Below are 27058 nucleotides of genomic sequence, written 5' to 3'. Positions count from 1 at the left end.
ACCATTCTATGGTGCATGTTTAGCTACACCTGGTCAGAGAAAAATAATACCACCAGATCCCTGATTTTGCAGAATGTCCCTGATTTTATCTTATTTTTTGTCAATTCTTTGAGAATTTGCTGATGATTGTAGTTCATAGGCTCATATGTGTGTACTAGGCTAATGGCCCTGGAGACTTTACAAGCCTAGCCCATAAGATTACCCTGTATACCTGTCACTAAATAATGACAGATATAAGAGTTTCAGAGGTAATGTTTGCTAATACAAGAGCTGTTACTCTAGCAATTTTCTAAATATACAAAACCAATATTTAAAACGTGTCCTGATTTGGGGCTGTTGTCCTTCATTTTATTTTGTCACCGTCTTTGATTCTTGAACTACCAGCTGGAGAGGTATGCCCCATACTATTTGTCAGTGATGCAACATGTCAGGCTGGCAGTATGTGAGGTAATGGAAATCTATAAAGGCAATAGCTGCATTGTAGTCCCAAGTTCCTTCCACCTCCCACTTCAGTAGATGCCATCAAAGCATAGTCTTACAATCATACTCTAAATTATTTCTGGTGAAAGTTGTACGATGTGGCAAGAGAGGCAAATGAATGTAAAGAACTGTCTCATAGTCTGCAAGTGATATATGCAACAAGCACGCACTTTTCAAATGTACATTGTTAAGAAGACAAAAGGCAGCTCCTGATTTTGCGTCTTAAAAATCTCTTTGAAGGGCTAGATGCCACTACAGTATCGAAGTAATATATCAGCATTCAGCAGGCCTTTTTGATCAATATAAAGTGACTTTTGCCCTGTTGCTTGCTTCCTTTCTAGCTAAAGTTAGCTACTCGCTTGCATTCTGCCTTCATATTCTGCTTTCATTGTATGTGTTTCTTACACAAAGTGAAAGGCAGCGTTCCACATTTTGGAAAAGGGACTGTAAACCTGACACTAGTGAACAGGTAACGGTTTTTGGCTTCTTTTGGGTCTCAGAGGATCTTTTACATAAATGATCTATTGTACGCTAAAGCTGCATGCAGTGCACAAAATGTTACGGTGTTGCACATTTCACCTCATGATTTGCCTAACCGCATTAATGATAAAGCTCCCAGTATGACTTTTCCGTGACGCATTAGTGTTTCACACCGCGTTTTGCTGCTAGTCAGTCTGCTCTTTGCATTGCTGCATGCTTTTCTGTATTGTCTACCTTAGTTCGAGCTTCACTGTGGTTGGCACTTCATTTCCTGTTGTGTGCGGCCGACCTGAAGAATGTACCATGCAAATCTGACTTTACCAGCAGTTTTAGTCAGTCTGATGCTAGGATTTTTGCCCTTTCTTTAAACGATCGGATTTTGTTGAGGAATGGCTTATGCGAGACCACGGAAAGAAGGTACGTACCTTTTGGAGAGGAACAAGGCACTTTTTGTGACATGTGCGTTTTCTGCAGGTGGATCTGGAAGAATTATATATAACTGCAGTGGTAAGAGCTACAGTGCTCATAGCTGTCAACCTCCTACCTCCAGAATCAGGAACAAATGTAGAAAATAGACAGGGAGAATTTTTAAAAATATTAGTATTGTTAATTTGAAAATGACTTAAAATAACAAAAAGTGAATTCACGTGCATTTTCTGAACTGACTTTATAACTGTCATTACTTATTAGAAGTTATCTACTAGTACTCCCTCAAATCACAAGTTTTAAGATGGATAAGGAGTGACAAAGCAACATTTTGAGCCAAAATCACGGATGTCCCCAAAAAGCAAGGACCAGCTGAGACAGAGGTATCAATATCACAGCGGGGTTGAAAAAGTGCTCATAAACCTAGTGCTGTTTGTATATCTTTATAATGTATATAAGAATGCATTACATTTGTCTTTAAATTTGGCATTATATTGACCTAAAAGGAAGGTTGTGAGGGAAGGAATCTTATCAATGGGGTCTGCTTTGCCTTAAATTACACCCAATTGCCCTTGCATTATAGGCATACATCTTAGCTGTCCTGATTTTTAGAGATGTCCTTGGTTTTGCCCCCAAACTTATATTCTGACCTTAAATCTTGTGATTTTTATGACACAATCAGCATTACATTCACAAAGTTATGACAGTTGTAGATAGTGACTTATTCATAAGAAGATGCCTGTGTTTGAGGATAACAGTGCAGCTATGTTTATATTTTTGCGCCTGGCAGGTTCTAAGATTTCACTGATTTTTGAGTAAAACTGTACAATCAATAATATTTAATCCTACCAAGGAATGGATTTTTTTAAATGTTTTATTTATGTATTTATCTTCCCACTACACTAGTGACCTCTTTTCAGGTGACACCTGAGGTGGTATTTTTACTACTAGGGCAAATTTGGCCAATACATTGATGAACTTCCCTTACTATTTTTGATAGGTGCAGTGGGATGTTTTACACCACTAACTGAAGCAGATGAGATCACAGTTTTAAATTCTCATCTGAAGGATGAGCACTGTTTTCTTTAAGAAGACTTTGTGGAAAAACTAAATAATTTTGATCATATTAGAATCCCCTCCATCTGACAAGACTACAGACACATATTGAGTAGCAGCTGTATAAGCAACAGACTACTTTCAGAACATGAATTATAAAATGTTGTAGGTTATATTTCCACACCCTGGGTACCTGGATTAACACCCTTATTTGAGACTAGCATTTACTAATTAACAGTTGGAAGTAACACTTGCAAATAAAATATATAAGGACAAAATAAGATGGTCTACTTAGATGAAATAGAACAATAGGTCTAATCACTGGAACATTAAGGATAACTGTAACAAAGCACTTCTAAATTGAATATAGTGGATTACAACAATGTTTCTGACCATAACCAAATTGCCATATTTTGAGAAATGAATGCCAATAAATTCAGCTTGAGAGCATAGAGATGCAGTTTTTCATCTATTCTGAGTCTAGAAGATACCAGCACTGAAAAGTGCTTAACAAAGTCTGGTTAAGCACCTTTCTTAAGTCAGAAAAGTGCTTAACATAGAGCATTATGATGGGGTCTCTAATAATAACTGTTCTAGTGTAGGGCAAAATCAAGCTACAAAGGGAATCTTGACATCAATGCCAAGAGTACAAAACAAATGTGTTACAGTCAGAGAGACATGGTCATATTTGTTGTTGTATATGAAGTTTAGCTGTCCTGATTTAGTACTAGCCGGAGCTCAACATATTTTACAGTATTGAAAGCTATAACACATTTAGCACTGCTTAACAGCAGCATGAAGCAAAGTGCATCTCTGGACATGCAAAAACATGTAATAGCCTTCTTGATTCTTGTTCATAACAATTGTGGTGTTAGTGTATCCCGCACTAGATTTTTGAATGGTCTGAGCCTGAGTTGTATGAGCAAAAAAATGCCAAACCAAAACAAACAAAAAAAAGCATACTGGAGTCTTAAGGTTCAGGTCAGAGGTTCAGGATGTAACAATTCAGTAAAAATAACAGGCTGGATAGCCTGTGTCTTCCCTGCCAGTCATTAACTTCTACATTTGTTTCATTGGTTACTATTGGATGAAAGGGTGCCAGACATTTATATGACATGCATAGCAAGTTCTGTTGATGTGAAATAAAGACATTTAAGAGCTTCTGAAGTTAACGACTGACAGCGGGTCTGAGATATCAGAAATAAAATAAATGTATGACTCATTTAAAAGGCTGACATTTTCTGAAAGCAAGAGACTGTAGCTTCTGTTTCCTTAATGTTACTGCATGAAGCCCAGATTTCACGAGTTTCTCTGTTTCTTCTGTTAATTCATTCTAATTTATGCAGCTTCTGTTGAGCCTAACAGCTCTAAACCATGCATTGGTATGCTTTATGTGAAGTAACACAGTCGAAATTGTCGAGGGAATACCTACATACATCGCTGATCCTCTTCAAGTGCAACCTTGATGAGTGGATGGGCACCCACAAATTTGTCCTAGGGATTCCACCTGTGTCCCTCTTTGACGGGGGCAACAGGTGCTGATTGTGGTTTCTTTTCTGGGGATAAACACTTGGCTAGGCTTGTAAGGACCCCAAAGCCATTAGCCTAGTAATCTCCTATGATCCTATGATCCTGTTATAGCATTCACCAAGAGAACATTGTAGTACAATGAGCTGACCCTATCAGAGCTGAAGTTACTGGAATCCTGTATGTGTTTATGGAAGCTGTCTATGGCACTGGCTTGTTTGCTTGCAGTGCTCTTGCCTATTATAGGTTCATAGGTTAGTACTAGGCTAACTGCCCTTGCGAGCCATTTTTTTTAAGCCTAGCCAATTACCCCTTGTGAGATTCAAACCCTGTACCTTATGCTTGCAAGGCAAACACCTTAACCACATTATTTATGGAACATACCATCATTTTTGTTCAGATGGTGTTAAACTGGTCTAGGTGAGCATGAGAGAGAATAATTTCAGATGTACGGTAGCACTGTGTGTAGAGTTATGGGGTAGAGGACTGTCAGATATTTATTACCAACAATACACCCTGTTATAGGATAGTAGGAAGTTACTTGGCTAATGGCCCTATGTCCTTTGCAAGGCTAGCCAAGTTACCGTTATTTCCACAATCAGCACCTATTGCCCCTGTCCAAGAGAGACACAGGTGGAACTCCCCCCATTATTGAGCAGTTATAGAATTAAAAAAAAACATCGATATTGAATAAAATAATCAGTAAAATACATTAGAATGAGCACTTTCAGAACAATGTCTTTCATTTTTCTCACATACGTTACGTTCTTGTATTCTATAGTCATATACATTTTTCACAGTATAATTGGTAAGACAAGAACTTGGTATTAGTGTAAAGTTTGTATTTACTTGTCGTTCTTTGTAATGCTTCTGTTCTGCCCATAGCTTTCAGCTGTCCTCAATTTCTTGGGATGTCTTTGATTTTCCTTCCAAATGTTGCTGTTTCTCATGAAGTATGGAAATTGTTCTGACAAAAATGGTGAGGGTCATAGTCATTAATAATACTGAATATTTAGTTTCATATTCTTCATAAAATCGAGGGTTGTGCGTCAGGCCTGGCAAGCCGGTACGTAAAAATCAACTGCCAATCATTAGCAGACCGGAGTTCCGCTGTGGCGACCCCTAACCGGGAAAAGCCGAAAGACACAAACAAACAAAAAATTCTTCATAAAATCCAAGTTAATGCCAATTATCTTATTTTTTAAACATCTTACTAAATTCCATCACTACTTAAAAGCAATCCCAGATATGGGACCTTTCTATGATTTTTTTTTTTTCAGTTTTGTTCTTGAAGAGATGAGATGTTGAGTGTATTTAACACTAAACATAATGTTTCTTTACGACTATCAACTTTTGATGTTTTAGCAATTATTTTTGCATTACCTAATACAGCTGGAATGTATATTGTAACTCTAATTTTTAAACGTTTTGCTTTACAATAGTTGCACAAGAGATGAACTACTAGCTACTTTATCATCAGACGTGATTACCCTACAGTTGTTTTTACAAGTCATTCACATAATGAAACAGCAAATAATTGCTGCTTTGGTCCACCTGCTCGGACCATTGTCTTGCCTTCTTGTGGTTAACCTGCCACAGCAAAAAAAAAAAATATATATATATATATATATATATATATATATATATATATATATATAATAGGAATCTCAAGATAGGTTTTACATCAACAGTATGTCATTTTGAATACCTTCCTCCCAGTAATCAAACCATCCTTTTCTATAAAAATTTACTTGATGCATCATTATTTCCCCTATAAAATATTCCCTTATTTCACCCAAAGCTGATATCCCCTTACATAAATGCTCAGTCGCAATTCTTTTTTCCCCCAAATGATACTACACTCCTGAGGCGTATTTGAGTAGTTATTAATTCTTAAAAAAATATGTCATGTGTCTACAGTCCTTTCTTTTCTGAAGTATGTATGTGATAAGTTGTTTTAATTTTTCTTGTAGTTTCCAGGGAAAACCCTTCTAGCACTGTGATTCCCTGGATAGGCTCAAACCTGTGTCTTTGCAGAGGTACATCTCTATGTCTCAAGCCCAGAAAATGATAAAGGGTATCACCAAGTGTCATTCAAAAATGGTCACTTACTTTTTATACTTGTGATACCTGTACCAATGTTTCAAATAATCATCTGATTCTTACTCTATATTCTCTGACTTTGTTCATCTTTTTTTAAATGTTAAACATTGGATAAAGTTATTCTAAGTTATCTTTCGAATTTTGTTGCCAGAAGTACTTCATCATTTACTGTGTACTTTTTGTCTGGGGTGTTGTATCCAAAGTGCCATTATTTTGCATTTGTTTGTTTTAAGTGTAAGCTGCAGTACAGCTGGCCATTTTGAACTCTGCAAAGTTGCATTTCATCCTCTCTACAGTATCTTGCATTTCTGCTTTGTTGTACATTAAAGTATAATCTACAAAGAAATATGTTTTTCTTTCAGTCCCTTAGCATTAAAGATGGCCATTCTAAATTAAAACCCTCCAATAACCAACTAGTAATGCTCATATGTTAATGGCAGAACGGTTTACCATTTCCTGGTGTGATCCGTAATGTATTCAGCTCTTCATTTAGGCAACTTCTGTCTGAGGTGTTCCAAGGCTGTTTAACTTCTGTGTTACTCTTTTACATAACATTGTATGGTTTTCTTAATTTTAGATCGATCACATCCATAACCTTAGATTGGTTTATTACTTGTGCCACTGACAAAAAAAACTAATTTTAGATTTGAGTGACATGACTTATGTCCAATGAATCTCTGCTGCCTTGCAATAGTTGCTTCAGTCGCCTTCGGGAGTCAATATCACTCCCTCAGAAACACCACCATTTTCCTGGTATGTGCATCAGGATAACCTGTCTGTATCTTCCATCTCTGTCCTTTTCTAACTATTATAAATCTGAACCATACCTTTCATCTTCTAGTACTGGGGCAATGCACTGCTCCATGCTGTCATGATTTTTCAGAGATTTGTAAGTGGATGCACCAATTCTACCTTTAGTTTCTTTTGAATTCTGGGGGGTGTCATATATCCAGATCACAGTAACCACATTTACTGTTAAAACTCAGTCCAGGACCCCTGTTTTGTGATTGTGTTTAGATGCACTCATCCCATTTAGAACATTTTTGTAATCTAGTTTTCTTATTTTCAGTTCTTCTCTTTGTGCCTGACACCTTTTGCTTGATTTCCCTCCCTCTGATTTAACTCTCAGTTTGATTCCTTTGTTGGCTTTTTATATTCTTGAAGGATAGTTTATCTCCCTTTTTAATTATGAGTGTTCTAATTTTTCCATTGTACCGTTCTGTTCTAATTACTTGTTCAATTCCTTTTGGATTACGTCACACTGTTTTCTCTTGTATTCTTTTTTAGTTTTGTTATTTTTCCTGAATGCTAATTTCTTCTCTATAAATTGTCCTGCAGATTTCCTTGAGAATGCTTATATGTTATTTGTTTTATTTTATTTTAGTTTGTTTTGCTTTGTTTTATGCCATGGTGTATTACTTCCATGAAGGTATTTTTTCTTCCAGAATATTCTTCCTCTTCATCCAGTTTATGTGACAGTGGTTTTACTGACAAAGCTGGCAAACTGAAATTCCATAATGTTGGTTATGTCTTGATTCTAAAAGCCCATTTGTTATGAATCATAGAATATGGCAGTTCGTTTTCTCCTAGATGATCACTCACCCCTAAATCTGATATTCTTCCTTCAGGCACACATGTTAGAACCAGTTTCCAGACTGATCTCCTCTGAATGAGTAAGAACAGTAGGCTTTAATCATTTATTTTTATAATTTTGAACAGGTAAATGAGATGGTGGTGTGGTGCTTAGCATTGCTGCGTCACAGTACTTGGATATCCAAATCAGTTCTTGGCCAGGGTACTTGTGGGGGGGTTGTACATCCTCCTTGTGTACATAGGTTCATAGGTTGGTACTAGGCTATCAGCCCTAGGGCCTATTATACAAGTCTAGCCATAACAATTCCCTGGCTATTTCTTCCCACACTATTTACTTCCCTGGACCCCTGTCTAGCAGGGCAACTGACGTGATCCCAGGGGTGAATTTCCTTTCTCCCATCCAATCGTCAAGGTTCCTTTCGAAGAGGACCAAAGAGGCACTCTGCTTGACATGTATGGGCAATCTATTCCAGAGTCTGGGGAATCTCTGGGTCAGGAACATATCCCTCCAGCATGTTTTGTTTATTGTGATGACAAGGTTTAGATCCCTGGAGCGTGTGGCTCTGAGGGATTGGGATTTCTTTAAGTGTAGCATGTCCAACAGCTCTGGGTTTGACATGGCCTTGTATGTTAAGCAAAGATCGCCTCCGAGTAGACGATATGCGACAGAGTATAGCTGGAGTTTTTTAAGGCGGTCAGCGTAGGGCATAGGTTTCTCTGGGGGGTCTCTGAGTTCCATTCTTATTGCAGAGATGTGATGTTGGCTGATGAAGCTGCATTTTCCATAGGTGTACATATGAGTATGGATGTGTGACTGAATATCCTTCTAGTGTGCCATTCAGGGGTGGTTCTTGCCTTGTGCCTTTTGCTTGCTGAAAAACAGACTGTAGACCCAACAGAATGAACTGGATAAAAATAGGTATAGAAAATGAATGGATGGTAACTAGTCCATGAACCAGCATGGTGTTCAGAATGAGCAATGGAATCTGTCCAGCAGAATAGAGAATCTTCCCCACATCGTTATCACTTAGCTTTACTACCCTGTCTTACATCAGGAAGATTCAATTTCAATCCCCCTCCACCATATTGCATTGTAGTGTAAGTATGTCAACATGAAGTCAAATGGTTTAGATGGGGATAAAACCTATGGCCTCCTGACCTTTCAGTGTAAAGGGCAATCAAATAAGTAGCCTGCTGACCTAGCAGTATGGAGTGAGCTGAGTTGAAGATGCCTCACACAGATCCTCGGGAATTGCTGTGCAGTTGTATGTCGGTGACGGAACAGCGCTCCTTTTAATAGGTGGCATATTTCTGCTTCCTTATCATAGATTCATAGGTTCATAGGTTCATATTAGGTTATCTGCCCTAGGGCATTTATAAGCCTAGCCAGAGTGTGTTTGGCTTTCGCCACCCATTTTAAATTAATTTTGCTATGCCTTTTTTTGAGGTTAGTATACTGTGCCTCTGTCGAACAGTGACACAGAAGTGATAGCCAGGGTAAACCTATGATCTCCCATCCACTCATCAAGATTCCTCTTGAAGAGAGTCAATGTGGGACTCTGCCTAACCTGGACTGGGATTTTATTCCAGAGTGAAGGGAGCCTCTGGGTTATGAATCTGTCCCTCCAGCATGTCCTATTTATTTCAGTGCTGAGGTTCAAGTCTCTCGAGCGTAGCTCGATGGGATTTGGATTTTCTGAGGTGCAGCATGTCCATTAATTCCGGGTTGGACATGGCTTTATACGTCAGGCACAGATCGCCTCTGAGCAGGCGGTATGCCACTGAGTAGAGCTGGAGTTTCTTTAACCGGGCAGCATATGGCATCTGTATGAGCCCTTTGATCCTCTTGGTGAGGTACTTTTGGGGTCTTTCCAGTTGCTGGAGGTGTCTGGTAAGGTACATCCCAAAAGGGGCATTGTACTCAATTATGGGCCTGATGAGGGATGAGTAAAGAGGCACAATGACCTCCCCTGATCTAGATGTGAATCCCTTCATGATTAGGTGGGCTATATAAAATGTTTTTCTAACCACTTTGGCCACGTGGTTGTCAAATGAGAGATTGTTATCAACTTGGGTCCCCAGGTCCCTAATGACTTCTTCTGTACTTAATGGATTACCACCTATGTGGTAATTTGTGGGCACTTTGTTTTTGCCAAAGGGGATGACTATATACTTTTTGGCGTTTAGCTTGAGGCCATGGCTCTGGCACCAGTTGTCTGTTTCTATGAGGCCCTTTTGGAGGATGCTTGTGTCGGCTGGAGAGTTGATTATGGCACCCAGTTTGCAGTCATCTGCGAACTTGGTCAGCCACAGTCCTTCCGTGTTGGCCTGTACCGCCGAGAAATATATACCGAACAAGAGAGGTCCCAGGACTGAGCCTTGTGGGATGCCACTTATAACTGGTTTGGAGTCTGACATGGCTCCAGCAATTCTAACCATGTGGGTTCTGTCCTTGAGCCAGTTTGCAATCCATCTAGTGACATAGGGGTTTATATTTAAGCTGGTGAGCTTATCTATAATGCCCGAGTGGGGTATTGTAACGAAGGCTTTTGTGAGGTCCAGGTAGGCTGTGTGGACCACCTTCCCCTCGTCAATGGCCTTGGTGACTGTTTCAAAGAAATTGACCAGGTTTAAGAGGCAGGATCTGCCCTTAACAAAGCCAAACTGGGTAGGATCCAGTGTCTGTAGTTCCCCAATATCTTTATTTATGAGGTCCATGATGATCCTTTCCGTAGCTTTGCAGACCAAGCTAGTCAGGCTTATGGAGCGATAGTTTCCAGGATCCGTTGAGGCACCACCTTTGTGGAGAGGGACCACTGTTGCTGTACGCCACTCTTTGGGTACATATCCTGTAGTAAGGCTAAGATTTAACAGTAGTTTTATGTTTGGGTTTAGCTCTTCTTGGGGTTCATGTAGGACGTAGCCCGGGACACCATCTGGTTCCATTGATGCTGTGTTTATTTGCTTTGGAGAAGGCGGCTCTTACCTGAGCATCTGAGATGTCAGTGGGGGCAGCACTCTTTTGGGATAGATATTTGCCCTTTTGGTGGGGGGGGGGAGTTTGCACTGAACCTGTCAGCTAGGATGTTGGCAATGTCTGTGAGCTTGGTGTATTTTTTGTCATTTTGGACTAATTCTGAGCATATCTGGGAATTCCCACCCAGGTTCCTAACATAACTAAAGAAAGCCTTGTGATTATCCTTAGTGTCCTGTGCAATTTTCCTCTCAAAGCTGGCCTTAGACGATTTTATGAGTGCCCGTAGTTTTTTGCTAATACTGATCAGAGATGCCTTCCCTTTTTGGGATTTTGCTCTAGCATGTAGTAGCTTCCTCCTTCTATTGTATAGTTTGTTTATGGCTGGGGTCCACCAGACAGGACGTCTGCCTTTGGAGGATTGGGTCTTGGTTTTATTTGGGATTGCAAGATCCATGCATTCCTGAAGGTGTTCATAGAATGCGTTTATAAAGGATTCTGTGGTCTGGGCCGTATTTTCCACAGGCCCGGGGGCTTTGAAGGATTTCGCCTCGGTTTTGAGGCGTGTGAAATTTGCTTTAGAGAAGTTTTTCACTGTGGTTTTCTGGACAGGGGGTGGGGTCGGGATGTGAATATCCAGTGAGATTAGTTTATGGTCTGATCTTACCAGTGAGGGATACACTTCTGGTCTGGAGCATATTGTCCCCATGTTGGTGATGATCAGGTCCAGTATGTTTTCCCCTCTTGTGGGAGTGGTAACAAGTTGTTCCATAGCATATGAGTTTATAAATTCTAGGAACCTTTGGGCTAGGGTAGTGGAGCTAGAGTAATGCTCCCAGTCTATGTTTGGGTAGTTGAAGTCGCCCAATATAATGGTGTTTGGAGAGACCTTCATATTTTCCAGTATTCTCACGAAGGCCAAGTGGGGTTCGTGTGTTTGGGAGGGTGGTCTGTAGCAGGCTATAAACTGGAAGGCAGTTTTACCCACAGTTAGTTGCACATGGATAGTCTCTGATGCTTCGTGCTGTGCCACCAACCTGGAGGTGTGGGTATCTTTGACGAATATTGATACTCCTCCTATTGTGGTTCGGTCCAAGTTTTGGGGCCGAAAAGCATGGTATGAGGTATAACCTGGTAGTGCTGGGGTGCTCTCGGGAGCCTTGAACCAGGTTTCTGTTACTGCACAGATATCGATGTTCTCCATGCTAAGGAGAGTTTCGAGTGCATGCATCTTGAGGTTTAGACTTCTGGCATTGAGTAGCATTACTCTTAGTTTCTTATCCCTTGTGATACCTATGGAGGTGGGTTTGTCTTTTGAGCCTTGCCTAAAAAAGGCATTATGGGGGTAGCAAAAGCCTTTGCCAATATCCAAAAGCCCAGGGGTGACAGGTGCAAGCTGTCCCTAGCGAAGCATCGTGGCTTGTCCAGCATGTCATCCCAGGCTGACAGGCATTGGATCCCCTTTGAATGACACCAACACTTAAGCCAATTGTTGAAATTGATCATCTTGTCTTCATATTGTGGCATCATTCTTGGTGAGGGTAAGATGCTACTCAAGGTCAGGGTCATACCAGCCTGGGCTACATGCTCAGAGAACTCCTCTATGTCTCTTTTCATGTAGTCCAGGGAGGTACATCTCAGGTCATTCACACCAGCATGGACAATGACTGAGTCATATTTGTACTTGCCTTGGAGTGACCTGAGTGCTTGTGTTATGTGGCGGATCCTGAGTAGTTCATCTTGTTCTGCTGTCTAAGGAGAGGCTGGATCATTTTCTTGTCTTTTACTCCCACTAATTTGGTGGTCTGTGAATAAGCCCTGAGTGGTGTGTGGTCTCCTGTGTCTGCTGGCTGACCTACAGTGCTTCCTTCCTTCATTGGTTCTGTATTAGCTATATTAACTTATATCATTACATTATGCAGAGATCTAGTCCTTCCTGGTATTTTAATTAGATTGTTTACCATGTAATGTTAACTTCTTAGCAATGATTTTCTGTGTGCAGTATTTGACTTCAGTAGCATCCAGGTTTTTCTGTCCCATTAGTATCACATTGAAGTTTTTTTATATTATTTTGGCAGTTTCATAACACTTGTATACTTTGCAGATTTTTGTTTTCTTTTGTTTCTTGCTTATGAAGTTTTTTTTCTGTGCTGTTATATACTAAAAGGTTTACTACACATTATTCAGATGTAAATGCACTGGCCTGATGTCTACATCACTAACAGTCTGTTTTCATGCATCTATAGGTATACTTCTTTTCACAACAAAACACTTGTCAGTGAATTTCTTTTCTCTAATTTTGTCTCCACATCTGTTCATATTGTTCATGTTGAAAGACACGTCCCTTTATTTCCTAATAAAAAAATTTAACTCTAAGCTAGCTCTTGTAGAGGTGTAAAGTCCTGGTCATGGTGACCCAAGTTTGAGTACTTGTTGTGTAGCTAGCAGGGGGGAGTGCCAATGTCCATTCTGGGTAAAAAGTTGGGGTGAGGAAGAGGTACACTGCTGTGTATCCTTAGAGAAAGGGTGGTGCAAATGTACATACTGGAGCGGACTTGTCTTTTGGAGTGTCCATTTGGTGGTAGTCTTCATAGCAGGTTTACAGGAGTGTGTGCCTGCAAGAAGAAGGCATTATGGCCCCCAGTGGTCAAGCAGGTAGTGTGTTCCCTTGTCCAGGTATGGGGTTAGGCCACACACACACACACACACACACACACACACACACACACACACACACACACACACACACACACACACACACACATGCACGCACACAAACATATGCACACTATGTCCCCATATACCTCAATGATGTCCTCATTAAGACAACTGATGCCACAGTACTGGGCCAGTTGAGGTCAGCAGCCTCTGTCTCTGTGGAGCTTGGGGATTTCAATGGGGGGGGGGGCTTCACGGTCAGTAGGAATGGGTGGGGAGGCAATAAGAACATAAAAATGATTGTCAGAGTGCCAGTTCCTAGTTTACATCTTGACAAAAAAAATTTACTTGATAGTACTCTCCGAAACAGATTTGATATCTAGGTTTAATAATTAGCTGTTTGGTTAACATGTCTTTAGCACAGATTAATTTGATGCATTGTCCATATTAACTGCAGAATTAAAAGGCATGTTTAAAGTATACTACTGATATGTACTTATCCAGGACCTTACCTGGATAGGATGAAAATTTACGTAATGAAGAAAATTATTACCAGTTTCAAACACTGCAAGCGACTAGTAAAAATAAATATAAAGTTTACTAGTAGAAGGGGCTCTTGCTGCAAAAGCACTCTTTCTTTCTTTCTTTCTCTTTTATGGGAACATTTATTTCTCTAATCTCCATCCTCCTCTGGATTTTGATTCAGTTAAAGATCTCCAGCCAGATTAAAATATACAGATGTTAACAGAAATAAAAGTCCTATTAGAAGGCTAATAAGAAATTGATGTTAAACACAGTACTTTAATAGCCATCTGTGTTTAAACATGGAGAAGAGAGTGCATTCCTGTCCTCATTGTGATCATCAGAAGGCAGATCCCATCCATTTTTTTTTGGAGCTGCAAATGTTCCTACAAACTCTAGTGTTCCCTAAAATTTAAACTGAAAAAAATGAGTTACGAAAAAGCCACCCTCTCCTGGAAATTCACCATGTTACATATTCCCCCGCCTGGTCTAACGAAACTACAGCTGCGCATACTAGTCACACTATTTACCCTAATTAAATACTATATCGCCCTGAACTGGAAATACAGAGCTCCCCTTTCCTGGAATGGTTTTAGACAAATGGCAATTAAACCCTCAACAGCTCATAAATTCTTAATCTTCAGCCAAAAACTACATCCATATTGTACTGAGTATTGGACAACCATATTTGATCACATTCTACAATAATACTAGCTACCTTCTTAATTTGTCTTAGGGAGAGATATCAGAAACACTTGCATTGTTTATACTACATTCTCTTTCTCCTATTAATCCTTTCATATTGGGGCCACAAATTCTCTAACTTATCTACTGGATTCTTCATTTCATATAAACCCTCTTGTTTTGACTACTTTATTTGGCATTTAGCACTTTTATTTTTGTTGTAGTGTTTAAATATTTTCTAGTGTATTATTTGAAAAACTGTTTAATGTTGACAATATAGTAATTGACAATTGTATTTATTATGTTGTTCATATTGGGTTCCTATTAGAAGGGGGAATGCTTAAAATAGCGAATGCTCTTCTATCAAACTTGAAAACCTGAAACTGCAAAATGTCCAAGGCATGGAACAGCGATTTTTTTTTTCCAGGGAAAAAAATCGCTGGGCTGTTCTTGGGACTTTGCTGTTTTCTCCACTGGGGTGCGATCTCGGAGTTGGTATATTTAAGTTGGGGGGTGTGAGAGTCCATCATGTTATGCTCACTGGTTAAAAATATATTTGAAAAATACCAATCTGAGAAGAAGAAATTTGCTGTATAAAATGCATGTTGAGATGTTTTCCACAATGAGTTTTTTTGCCCATGTTGGTATATTCCAAAGTCTTTTTTTAGCTAATGAGAAAAAAACATTGTGTACTTGTAAAACCAAAAAAGGTATTCTGTCACTTTTATGTTTCAGTATATACCATACCCATCTGTCCCTGAATTTGCCTCATATTTTTGTCCCGTCTCTCATAACAATTTTGATTTTCATGTAAATCGTTATGGATCGCAGTCACCCAGTAATGCTACTCAGTCACCCACCAAAACAAATGTTCTCCAAGAAGGGCTGACACAGACAAACAACTGGTGCTAGTAGCATTACTGACTGACTGTGATCCACAGTGATTTACATGGAAACAAAAATTTTTATGAGGGACAGGACCCAGGAAGTTAGAAATGGGTAGTTCACCTCTACAATGAGCTCAGTCACAAGCAGAGTCCCTCAGGAATCAGTCCTGAAGCTGCTCCTTTTTGGCATTTACTTCTCTGAAATCAAGGTCAATGTTAATGGCCACTGGCTGACTAAGTTTGCAGATGATTGCAAATTAGGAGCTGAAATTGAATCACCCACTGACATAAATGCTCACCAGGAAGGGCTGAAACAGGTAAACAACTGATACCAGAAGTATGGACTAAAACTAAATGCCAAGAAATGCATAATAGTATCCTTCAGAAAGTCATCCACTCCTGGTAACTATTATATTGGCAACAGACCCCCCCTAAGAGTTGACCCAGTAGTAAGAGACATGGAGACCCACATAGACAGTAATTTAGCCTTTACCATCATGTATCTACAATAGAGAGGAAATAATTCTATGTTGTGCAACTTATAAACAAAGGTATGACATCTAGGTCCAAGGAAGTCATTATTCCACTATATTTGGCATTTATCAGACCTACCGTTGAGTACATTGTCCCCTTTGGTATGTACCTAACCAGGCATATCCAACAATTGGAACAGCCACAGAGGTTATTCACTAAAAGAATAAAGGGCATAAGTAACATGTCCTATGCAGACTAAAGGCCCTATTCCTGTATTCTGTCACCTACAGGCTGTTCAGGGGAGATCCATGCCTGGCATACAAAGCATTGTCAGGCTGTACACTGATGGATCTCCTCCATGTCTGCAAAACAAACAGCACCAGAATAAACCCATACTAAAGACTTAAACCTTGCATGTGATATAAATAGGACCTGCTGGAGAGACAGGTATATATATATATATATATATATATATATATATATATATATATATATATACACATATATATATATATATATCCCAGAGACTACCCCATCTCTGGAACAGGCTTCACATCCATGTGAAGCTGATTTACCCCCTAACCCAATTCAAGTATAACTTGAACAATTGGATGAGGAACAGGAAATTCATCCCTGGCTTGGCACTTATGTCTTTAATGGACACAGGCAACCTGTAAATGGTTCATCTCCCAGGCTCCTGCTTATAAATGTTTTACCTTCCAAGCCCCTGCTTACACTTATCAAGGGTACCAGAACTTGTCAGAGATGTGGGATGCATGGCTTGGCTTAAAAAGGCCATTGTGGTAATTTGTCTAGTAAACACCTATGAACCTACTAGGATTTTGTTCTTCTTATTGCTCAGAAAATGCATGTTGATGCAAATACTGTTGCTGTATTAACTTTTAAAGTGAATCAGAGTATTATTTAGAAATTGTCCGTGATTTGGGGCCTTTATCCCCTCAGTTATTTTTGCTTTGTCTAGGACTCCATACATGTATGTTTCATCTTGTTTAGCAATCTTGACAGAAGAGATTGAAAACTCATTGTTCTTGACAGCTTGTCAAAGAGGGATAGTTTAACAGAGTTGAGAGAGAGCTGATTTTAGAATAAATAAACAAAAATAATGATTTGATGAAATTCATCCCATGAAACGGCATTTATGTTTGTATGAATGCATAAATGCATACTCCAGACATTCATATTTTTCCATATTTACCTCCACCACACATGAGAGAAAGGGTGTGTGTGCGCGCACGTGTGTGTGTGTGTGTGTGTGTGTGTGTGTGTGTGTGTGTGTGTGTGTGTGTGTGTGTCAGACGTGTCTGTGTGTGTGTGTGTGTGTGTGTGTGTGTGTGTGTGTGTGTGTAGATAGATAGGTAGATAGATAGATAGATAGATAGCTATAGTGGCAGAGTGATTGCAGAGCTTGGAAAACATAGTGTTCGTAGAGTTTTTACATCTGTTGTTTGTACTGCATTTGCTAAAGAGTGCATCAGGGAAGGGAACTGCAGAGTTCCAGAGAAATACAGAGCAGGGAGGAAAAATAAAGAGAACCTGTCCATGGCAACTGATACGGAGCAGGTCCTCTTGGGATGTGTAAGGGCCACTGTCATTGAAAGAGATTAGATTCTTGACCTGTGTGCTGAGAGAGCAGTTTCAGAAGTGGACTCTCCAGGGAGTCATATGAGAAGGGCAAAAGCAGTCTGGAAGGCATTATTGAAACCTGAATAGAAAATATCCTGTAGAGCTGCTAGAATTATGCACACCTGTTTGGAGGTGTGTGTTGAAAGGTATCTGTAAGTACCTTTTTTTGGGGGGGGACAACTTTAGAAAGAAGCCAAGTATTGTTTGTTTTCTTCCCATCTTAGAAGGAAGCTAATTTCTGTTTGTTTACTGACTAAGTCTAGAAAAAGCCTGAAACTGTGCTATCTGGATTGAAATGAAAGCTGGAAAGAATACGTGTAACTGTTTCTTTTCTGTATTTCTGCAAGAAACATTTCTTATTTCTCAACCTTGTAAAATAAACCTCTTTTCAAAAGCTCTTGAGACTGCACTTAGTATTTCAAGCACATTAAAATACTATGCAATCTATGATTATATCAGCATTGGTAAGCAACATAAATGAGTGACAACTAAAATGAGTGTATCACGAAAGATCGACAACTTCATAGGTAATTACTAGGCTGATTGTCAGTGCAGTCCGTTTAAGCTTAGCTAATTTTGCTGTGGAAGGTGAAAATCAAACCCTGTACCTTGAGTCTGTCAGGTAAACACAATAACTATTAAGCCAACCTTTGCAAGTATAAGTAAAATCTGCTAAAAAAAAATAAAAAACAGATCAAGAGTAGTCTGATAGTGGTTCTGTTAGGGAAACGGATTTTAGTAACATAATGTATTAAGTAAGGGTTAGGGGTAGGATTAGAGTTATCACATGTGAGAAAAATAAGGAGTTTTTAGGTCTCACTTGTTTATGCCTCTACCCATTATCGCAAATAAGTCTGTGTTCCATGTGTCAGGAGTAAAAATAATTTAAATAATTCTGCAGTTTTGGTTTATCCAAAATGGTGTTAGCAATGTTCTATCTCTTAACATCATTTGAGCATTTCATCAAACATGTCTGGCTTTAATAACATATCAGTAAAAAATAAATTAAACAGTATAATCTGCAGAATTCTGGTAATTAATTCTAGTTATACATAGCTGAATTAATTTATCCCAGCTCTCTGCTTTACATTTGACAGTTATAGTTTTATACAGTAGCTAATATATGGATTTATATTAGAAGATTGTATAACTATTATGATATTTGTATGAGGAATGACATCAAAGGCTTTTGTCATATACTGATACAAGAATTACATTTGGAGTCATTGAACGAATGCCATGACCACAGTGTTTTAATATTTATAAGATTATTCAGGCTCTGGTAAGTGTAACCCCATGTCACTGTACAGAAATACCATGTGAGCATTCATTTTCATAAGTCAGTAAACTCAAATAATAGTAATATATGTTCGTAAATATTACATAAAATGTCTATTAAGACTGATTAATCTTTCCACAAATTACTGTACCTCACCTATATAGGTCTGATTTTTAACATTTAACCAGTGAGATAGAACATAACATTTCTGTAAAATATGTTAAACAGAGTATAGATATAATACTATATGAAAAGCCGAAAAGACAAACAACAACAACTATATGTATATTTAGTATAGACACTTATTTCAGAGATACCACCTCGTCAGAGTAATGTGGTGACAAATTGTATTTGATATAGATTGACTGGAAGAAATCATGGTACTCTGCTTTGTGAAACTGTTTGCATACTGTGAATTTAAATGAGGAATAATTGTTTGTCCTTAATAATTGATTTATTACTGATTAGTATTTGGTCAGTTTATTAAGTTTTGAATTGAAGTAATTATAAATCAGTTTCGTATCAAGCACACCAAGGATAATCAGCTGGTATTCATACCTTGATTGAAATTTGTTTCAACACATTCGCAAAGCTGATAGTAGCTTGATAGGATATCATTTTTGTTTATATTTGTAGGATAAGCATTACGAAATTCATAAGTTTACATCTTCCTTTTATATAATTTACACATTTTCTTGTCCACCAATTAGGAATTCCCTTTTAATGACTTTTTTGCCATTTTCACCTAATGGGAATATAATTATTTACTGTTCCTGAATTCTTAAAAACTAAAAGAAAAATGTAGCCAAGCTAGATTTTCCACTGTGTGATTCCTTAAAACCTCTTGTATTAGAGGTAACATGGGATATATGCAAATTACCCCTTAAGGATATCAGGTGTTTCGGCTGTATGGAAATTCTGAATGCCCATGACTTTTTTTTTTCCTTTTTAAGTCTGTTATGGACAAATTCAGGCCAAAAAAGCCAAACTCCACTAGCTGTGGACATGCATAAAGCCACAAAGAATCATAGAAAATGATGAAGTTTATATCACATGGGATCAACCAATATCAACAGTTCAAAAGACAGATGCTAGAAAACTGGATATAGTGGTCCAAGAAAAGAAGACAAAAGTAGCATTGATCATTGAAATCGCCACACCCAGTGACTACAGTGTCTTGCATACAGAGAGACACAAAGTCATAAAATACCTGGATCTGCAGGCAGAAACGAGAGCCATGTGGAAGAAAGATACCCAGACAGTTCCAGTAGTAGTAGTAGGAGCAACTGGTCTTATAAAAAGGAATTGACAAGCGTATTTAGATATGTTACCAGTTCATGTAACACCATATGAATTGCAGAAGGAGTCATTACTAGGCACATTGGGGTGCTGCAAAGAGCACTTTTGGCTGACTTTTTGGCTGAGTGAAACAATACTAATTTCATGAACTTTAATCATAATTTGACTTAGGAGTGGGGTTCATTCCCTTCATGGTATTAGAAACCCAAAAGACTTGGAGAAATTAAAAATGGCTGAAACACCTTAAGGGGTCATTTGCATATATCCAGGGGCGGCTCGTGCTATAGGACTGTGTGTGTGTGTAAAATGCCCCAGTTAACACATTGTGTGTGTCTGTGTGTCTGTAAAATGCCCCAGTTAACATATAATGGTGGGTAGAGATACTCAGGCTTGAACCCTGTACCTTGGATGCAGGTGGCAAGGACCTGAATTCTCTATCCACCACTATTTTTAAAAAAATTGCAAATTTTTGCCTCATATTTGTTCTGGTCCTCATAAAATCTGTGTTTTCTGTATCTTCAGTTTTCCTTGCAAAGGTCTGTAGTGCAGTGGTAGTATTGTTGCCTGACAACTACAAGTTCTCTGGTTTGATTCTTGGCTGGGGTGCCTTCTGTGTGGATTCTGCATGTCCTCCCATCTCTTGCAAAGATGTGTCTGGAGTGTTTCTCCCTGCTCTGCTGAAAATTGGCTTTGTTTTGTTCCAAGTCAGACTAGTTTCCTGGTTAACAAATGTTTAAAAATAACAGGCATTTGAATTTCAGACTTCATATTCTTCAGAAAGTACATGGTAACACAAAACCTTTTATTCTAGCAATTGTCTAAGTTTATAACATGGATATTTGAAATTTGCCCATATTTGTGGGACTGTATTCCCCCATTATTGGCCTCGTCCAGGTATTTTGTGCTGAGGTTGAGAGCTATGGTGAGAACTGAATTCACTAAATGTTTGGGGGCTGTATTCCCCCCATTACTGGCTTTGTCCACATGTTTTTTGCTAAGAGGTTGAGAGCTATGGTGAGAACTGAATTCACTGAATATGTTTGGCAGCTGTATTCCCACATTATTGGCTTTTTTCAGGTGTTTTTTGCTAAGAGGTTGACAGCTATGGTGAGAACTGAATTCACTAAATGGTAGCCATTTAAGTTTCAGTCTTCCTCTGTTTTAAAAAAAACAGCTGATATGGCATAGTGGTATGTTTCTCTGATTGTTTTGCACAGGGTCCCCTGGGTTCAAGACGTGGCAGTGAAATGTATGGTGGTAACACAGCATTTTATTCTAGCAACTTTCCAACATTATACAAGCAATGTTTAAAATGTGCCCCTGGTTTTTGGACTTTTGTTCCCCCCCCCCCCCCATAAATGTTGGCTTTTTCCAAATTTCTTGTGCTGCAAAGTTCAGAGATACAGCTGAGTGTTGAATAGATTTTACAAGGAGCTGAGAGCTGCAGGGAAACAAAAGTTTAGCGCTGCCTATGCTAAGTCAGCTTACATTGTTAATAGCACAACAGGTAGTGTACTTGCTCTTGATGCAGACGGCTGTGGGTTCTACTTCCACAATAGGTAGATGCATTGCTGATACTGTACTGTGTTGTAAAGGGGGTGGATGCTGCAGTTCTTTTTGGCAAAGATACCTAGTACCCAAATGATGTGGATATTCTACAAAAGGGCCGTACAGAAACAGATTCCTGGTGCCAGAGCTATGGGCTCAAGCTTAATGCCAAGAAATGTATAGTTATCCCCTTTGGAAAAAAACATGTACCCATGAATTACCACATAGGTGGCAGTACACTAAACATCAAAAGTGTGATGAGAGACTTGGGGACACAGGTGGACAGTGATCTCACTTTCGATAACCACATCGCCACAACAGTCAGGAAATACTTCTATGTGGCGCACCTCATTACTAAGAGCTTTTCATCCAGAAAAAGGAGGTCATTGTCCCACTGTACTCATCCCTCATTAGACCCCATTATAGAGTATAATGCCCCATTTGGTATGTACCTCACAAGACATCTGCAACAGCTGGAAGGGCCACAGAAGTACCTCACTAAAAGAATCACAGGCCTAAAGCAGATGCCATATGCTGACCATCTAAAAAAGACTCCGGCTATACTCAGTGGCATATCGTCTACTCAGAGGCAATCTCTACTTAACATACAAGGCCATGTCAAACCCTGAGCTGTTGGACATGCTCCACTTTAAGAAATCCCAATCCCTCAGAGCCACTCGCTCCAGGGATCTAAACCTTGTCATCACAATGAACAAAACATGCTGGAGGGTTAGGTTCCTGACCCAGAGACTCCCCATACTCTGGAATATACTGCCCATACATGTCAAGCAGACCGCCTCCTTGGCTCTCTTCAAAAGGAACCTTGATGATTGGATGGGAGATAGGAAATTCACCCTGGGGATCATGTCAGTTGCTTTGCTAGACAGGGGTTCAGATAAGTAAATATTGTGGGAAGAAATATCCAGGGAATTGTTATGGCTAGGCTTGTATAGGCCATAGGGCCAATAGCCTAGTACGAACCTATGAACTATGAACCTGTTATCAGTTTGCCATCCATTCCCTATTGCAGTATTACTAATTTATAATTTTTTTTAATGCATGCAAAATAGGCAATTTATTCTTCAAGGGCAACAGGCACTTTATTTGTAGATGAAACAATGACATATAAAGTTGTTTGCTAGCAGCAACCTCTTTATTAGTTACAGATTTCTTTAATGTGGATTTTACTACTTCAGAGATTGTGCATATTTACTGATACTGGTGGACTGTAGAAGGTTGAGTAGACTTTTTATGATGGAAATGTTCTGAATTGGGCAGTTTTGTCATTGATGCATGTAGTTTGTTTCATTGTTTACTGGAAAAATGTTCAAAATAGTAAATCTAAAATTCCCTCTAAAAACTGTACTGTATTGTACAAGGAATATAATGTAATACAATCAGGAAGGTGTATCAAAGAGGATGCTTATGTTTCGTGTTCAAGGGGCCTATGATTTTAAAACCAGCCCAAAGTTAATCTTTATGTGCCACTGGCAAAATGTATTTTCTTTGAATGTGGGTTTCAGTGCTGTTTCAATGCATGTGAGTTTCAAGGGCAGAGAAGTTTTAATGCCAAGTCTATTTTCATTGTGAGACTGCATTGCTTTGGTTAACAGATATCTATTAGGGTTTGTGCTGTAAAATGCAAAACAAAACTTTCAAATGAAATCTAAATCATTGCAGAAGTAAAACAGTATGCACATTACAGTGTTTATGGTAAATGGAGCAAAATAACCAAGGAATGGGACATTGGAATGGCTGCAGGGGGGAGGCTCCATTCGACCATGATTTTGTGGGGGGAAAGGGTAGCAAACAGCCCCGGTTGAACTATACCTCTCAGTTGTCCATAATTTTGCAGAATTAATAGATATTTGCTTCTTATTTTTGTTTGTTCCTCATAATTTTTTTTGTTTTCTAGCAAATCATTTAGGAATGAAGTCACTAAATGACAGACATTGAGTTTCAGACATCATAACCTTCAGAAAAATGCATGCTAAAGAAAGACCTGTTATTCTATCAACTGTCTTAAGTTTATACAAGAGCAATTTTAGTAGTGTTTGTATGTTCCCCCAATATATTGGGCCTTGTCCAGATTTCCTGCATTAAGAGGTTGAGAGGTACGTGCAAATTGCTTTGTAGAATTAGGAATATCCAAACCTCTCAATTGTCCCCAATTTTGGCTCAAAATGTTGCTCTCCCCTAATAATCCCTCCTCAAAATGGCAATTTTGGAAGAAAACGTGGAGGGTTTACAATTATATATAACTGTAATGATCAGAGTTATAGATTACTTTTATTTCAGAAATGCATGTAGATGCTCTTATTTTGTTAGCTGCTCAAGTTAACAGTGTTAATATTAAAAAGGTGTCCCTTCTTTGACAGGTTCCCAGGTGTATTGTGTGGCAACTTTATATTTTTGCATCACATTTTTGGTCTGTTTTTCATAAAATTGTGGTTTTCTGGCAAATTAGTGGCAAGTCATTAAAGATTGAAGTTAGAAAATAATGGCAGACATTTGAGTTTCAGATTTCATACCCTTCAGAAAATTCGTACTCATGCAAGACCTACTACTGTTCTATTATCTAAGTTTATAAGAGCAATATTTAAAATTGTCCTTATTTTTGGGCCTGTGTCCCACTTCTAGTTTTATGTATGGCTTTGTCCAGATTTCTTGCTCTGAAGTTGAGAGGTATGAGTGTCAGAGCCATCACCGTCAGCCAGAGACATTTCAAATTGTGACATACTTGTTGCATCCCACTCCCCATTGTAGTGGCTCTGGATGTGTCCAAGGAAGGCAAGGAGCAGTTATGTAGTGTAAGTGTGCAGAGTATTCCCCCATCCAAGGTAAACTACAAGTACAACCGTGGCTTTTCATCTGTCCTTGAGTTTGCAGAATGTTCTGGTTTTCTGTTATATTTTTATATTGTTGATTTATGCTTAGTATTATTCAGAAAATGCATGCTGCCGCAGTGCCCTGTTGCTCTGTGTTTAAGTAGCAATGCTTTAATGACCATCAGGTAAGCTTGTCAGAGATTGTAAGATGCAAGTAAGCTTTAATAAGCATACTGTTAAAGAATTACCAGCATTGAAAGCCTTTTCGTTGTTGCCATGCAGAGAATATTTACATAACTAGATAATGTATAAGACTTGGGTATTGAAATGCATATGACAGTATTTGTAATAAAGGACAGGATTACAGTATTTGCAGAAGCTCATTACATTTGTTGGCGACTTGTAGTTATCTTTTGTTGGAGACTTGCAGTCATCTTTGCAGGCTTTACCCGTAAATTAAACAGAATGCCAATCTATCATGTGTGGTCCATAACTTGTGCAGGAATCCTTTAAGCAATTTATCTTGAGCTTGTTTCTTGTTTGCTGTTCATTTTTTACTTTGATCATGTCTTCCCCATGAAACAAGTAGATAGTTGTGTCAGGCAGCAGGTCTTTTTTGGATAAGAAAAATTTTTACAAGTGGGGGTATCACAGAGATTGTTACATTCAGCATGTTACTTGGTAATTTTATAAAGCTGAATATAACTTATAATTAGAACTGCAGTGTAAGGAGTAGTGGTCTGAGTTGTGTGCTGCTTGTTTTTTTTTTTATATACTTGATTTTGACTTACATTCCAGTAATGTATTTAAAAAGTAATTTATTTTTTCATGCCTCACAACCTGTGTTTCCATCTGGATATTAAGTAAGTTGTCATGTAGCTAATGCATTGAAATATTTTTTTCTTCTACACTTCATTTTGTCTTGATTGGTCTCTCGTAATGACTGTTTGGCACCCAGGGCAGCGTATTTAATTAAAGTTCCAGTCGTTGTGGTTTTGAGCATAACTCCACCCCTTTCTAGTTGGCTACACCCCTTCCCATTGGCCCCACCCATTCAGCTGTCTCCTGCAGCCCTCCTTTAATTTGAAGTCGCCAGCCACCACTGCATATATCTATGATACAAGAGATTTTAAGAAATCACACAGTGGAAAATCTAGCTTGGCTAGATTTTTCTTTTAGTTTTTACTGATTGATTTGGCTGTGTGATCTTGTTACTCATTGCTTTAGTTTGTTTCCTGAATTCTGGAAATTAAGCCATTCCTTTCTGATGCATCATCTGAAACATTTAGGGAATCTTGGCAAGATATCGCTAACTAGTACTAAGTGAGCACTTACCCCTAAAAATATGCATTTTTGTGGTTTCTTTATTTCGTTTCTATAATAATGTAAATGTGGCAGCAGAATTTCAATTATCATTTACCCTGTATGAGTTTAGATGTTAAGTTTCACATTTCTGATGAGTGTTGCTGGGCACATGGTCATGTTTATGCTGGATATAGGAGAAAATCTATGATCTTAAACAAGTTGTTTGTTAAAAAATGTCCAGAAAAGACGACATGTAAACTGAATCAAATATGAATCAAACCAAATTCAAGAAGGTAATTCAGACCTTTTTAATACTACCAAAAACTAAAGCCACAAACAGAAGTTCGTAACTTCAAAAGTTTTGTCAGTGCTTGTATTCAGTCTTACTGGTTGACATGGAACACATAAGCCAAAGAATGAAAACTCTGAAAAGGCTGTGGCCGAGGCGCTAAGAGATTAAGAACTGTTTTTGCAAGTATACTGAAATGTATTGAATAAATTATCCAGACTTTGAAAGTAGAGCTGGGACTCACTTTTTGTTCTTGTTGTTGATAATAATGATTTCTGATACATCATTTCTCATCCAGTTATCTAATTTTTTTATTAAACCTTTAAAGAGGCAGATTTCCTTGTTACAATGGATAGGTTGTTCCACAGAATCATAACTATCTGTGTGAGGAATCTAATCCTTTTCCTTGTTTTATTAAGAAACGTAATAAATAATACATCTTCATGATGGTAGGTTTTTGTATTTTATAGATATTAAAACCCAGATGACGTAACTGTGCTCATTACTTAGAGGTAATTGGCTGCCAGAGCACTGAGCTCTGCTTCAGACTTTGGATTTTCTCCCAACTTTTGCTATATAATGTTTAAAGACTGCTGATACTGCAATTTAATTAGGTTGCTGCTGATAGTGCTCCTCTGAAATGTAATGCTTCCATTTCCTTTTATTTCCATGTTGTTGGATTTGCCAGTGTTGGTGGAGCTATGCTGTTTTTTGTTCTGCTGGTGTATGTCTCCATCTGGGAATGAATGTGCAGGGCACTGAAATTACAGAATTTTACTAGTAGTGATGGTGTTTATATTTTAAGAAGATGATGGCTTTAGTCTGATTTAAATTTGAGGGCCTGAGAATGACAGTTCTTGAGTTTTTATCATTAACATTATTATTTTGGATGTTTTTGAAACCCTGGTTTTGGACTCCAAATTAGCCTGGGCAGAATTTATAAAAAGGATAGTATTCTGGATCTTTTTCAGGTAACAGTGTTTAAACATTTATAGTATTAAT

At 38.5% G+C, this 27058-nt stretch overlaps 1 protein-coding gene across 1 annotated transcript in view; it reads left to right on the top strand.

Annotated features, from left to right (window-relative positions):
- The first annotated feature begins 1137 nt into the window (after positions 1–1137).
- The window catches only part of SH2D2A (SH2 domain containing 2A), a 714173-nt gene continuing 688252 nt past the window's right edge, over positions 1138–27058 (top strand). The window contains exon 1 of the mRNA XM_044079800.1: positions 1138–1377. Coding sequence (XP_043935735.1) covers positions 1350–1377 — 28 coding nt within the window. The 5' untranslated portion in view covers positions 1138–1349. The remainder of the gene's footprint in view (positions 1378–27058) is intronic.

Source organism: Protopterus annectens, chromosome 8.part0 (genome assembly GCF_019279795.1).
Source record: "Protopterus annectens isolate FY-2018-M chromosome 8.part0, PAN1.0, whole genome shotgun sequence".
Taxonomy (NCBI): Eukaryota; Metazoa; Chordata; order Ceratodontiformes; family Protopteridae; genus Protopterus; species Protopterus annectens.
Note: the sequence above shows the minus strand (reverse complement) of the source record. Positions and strands in the feature narration are given on the sequence as shown.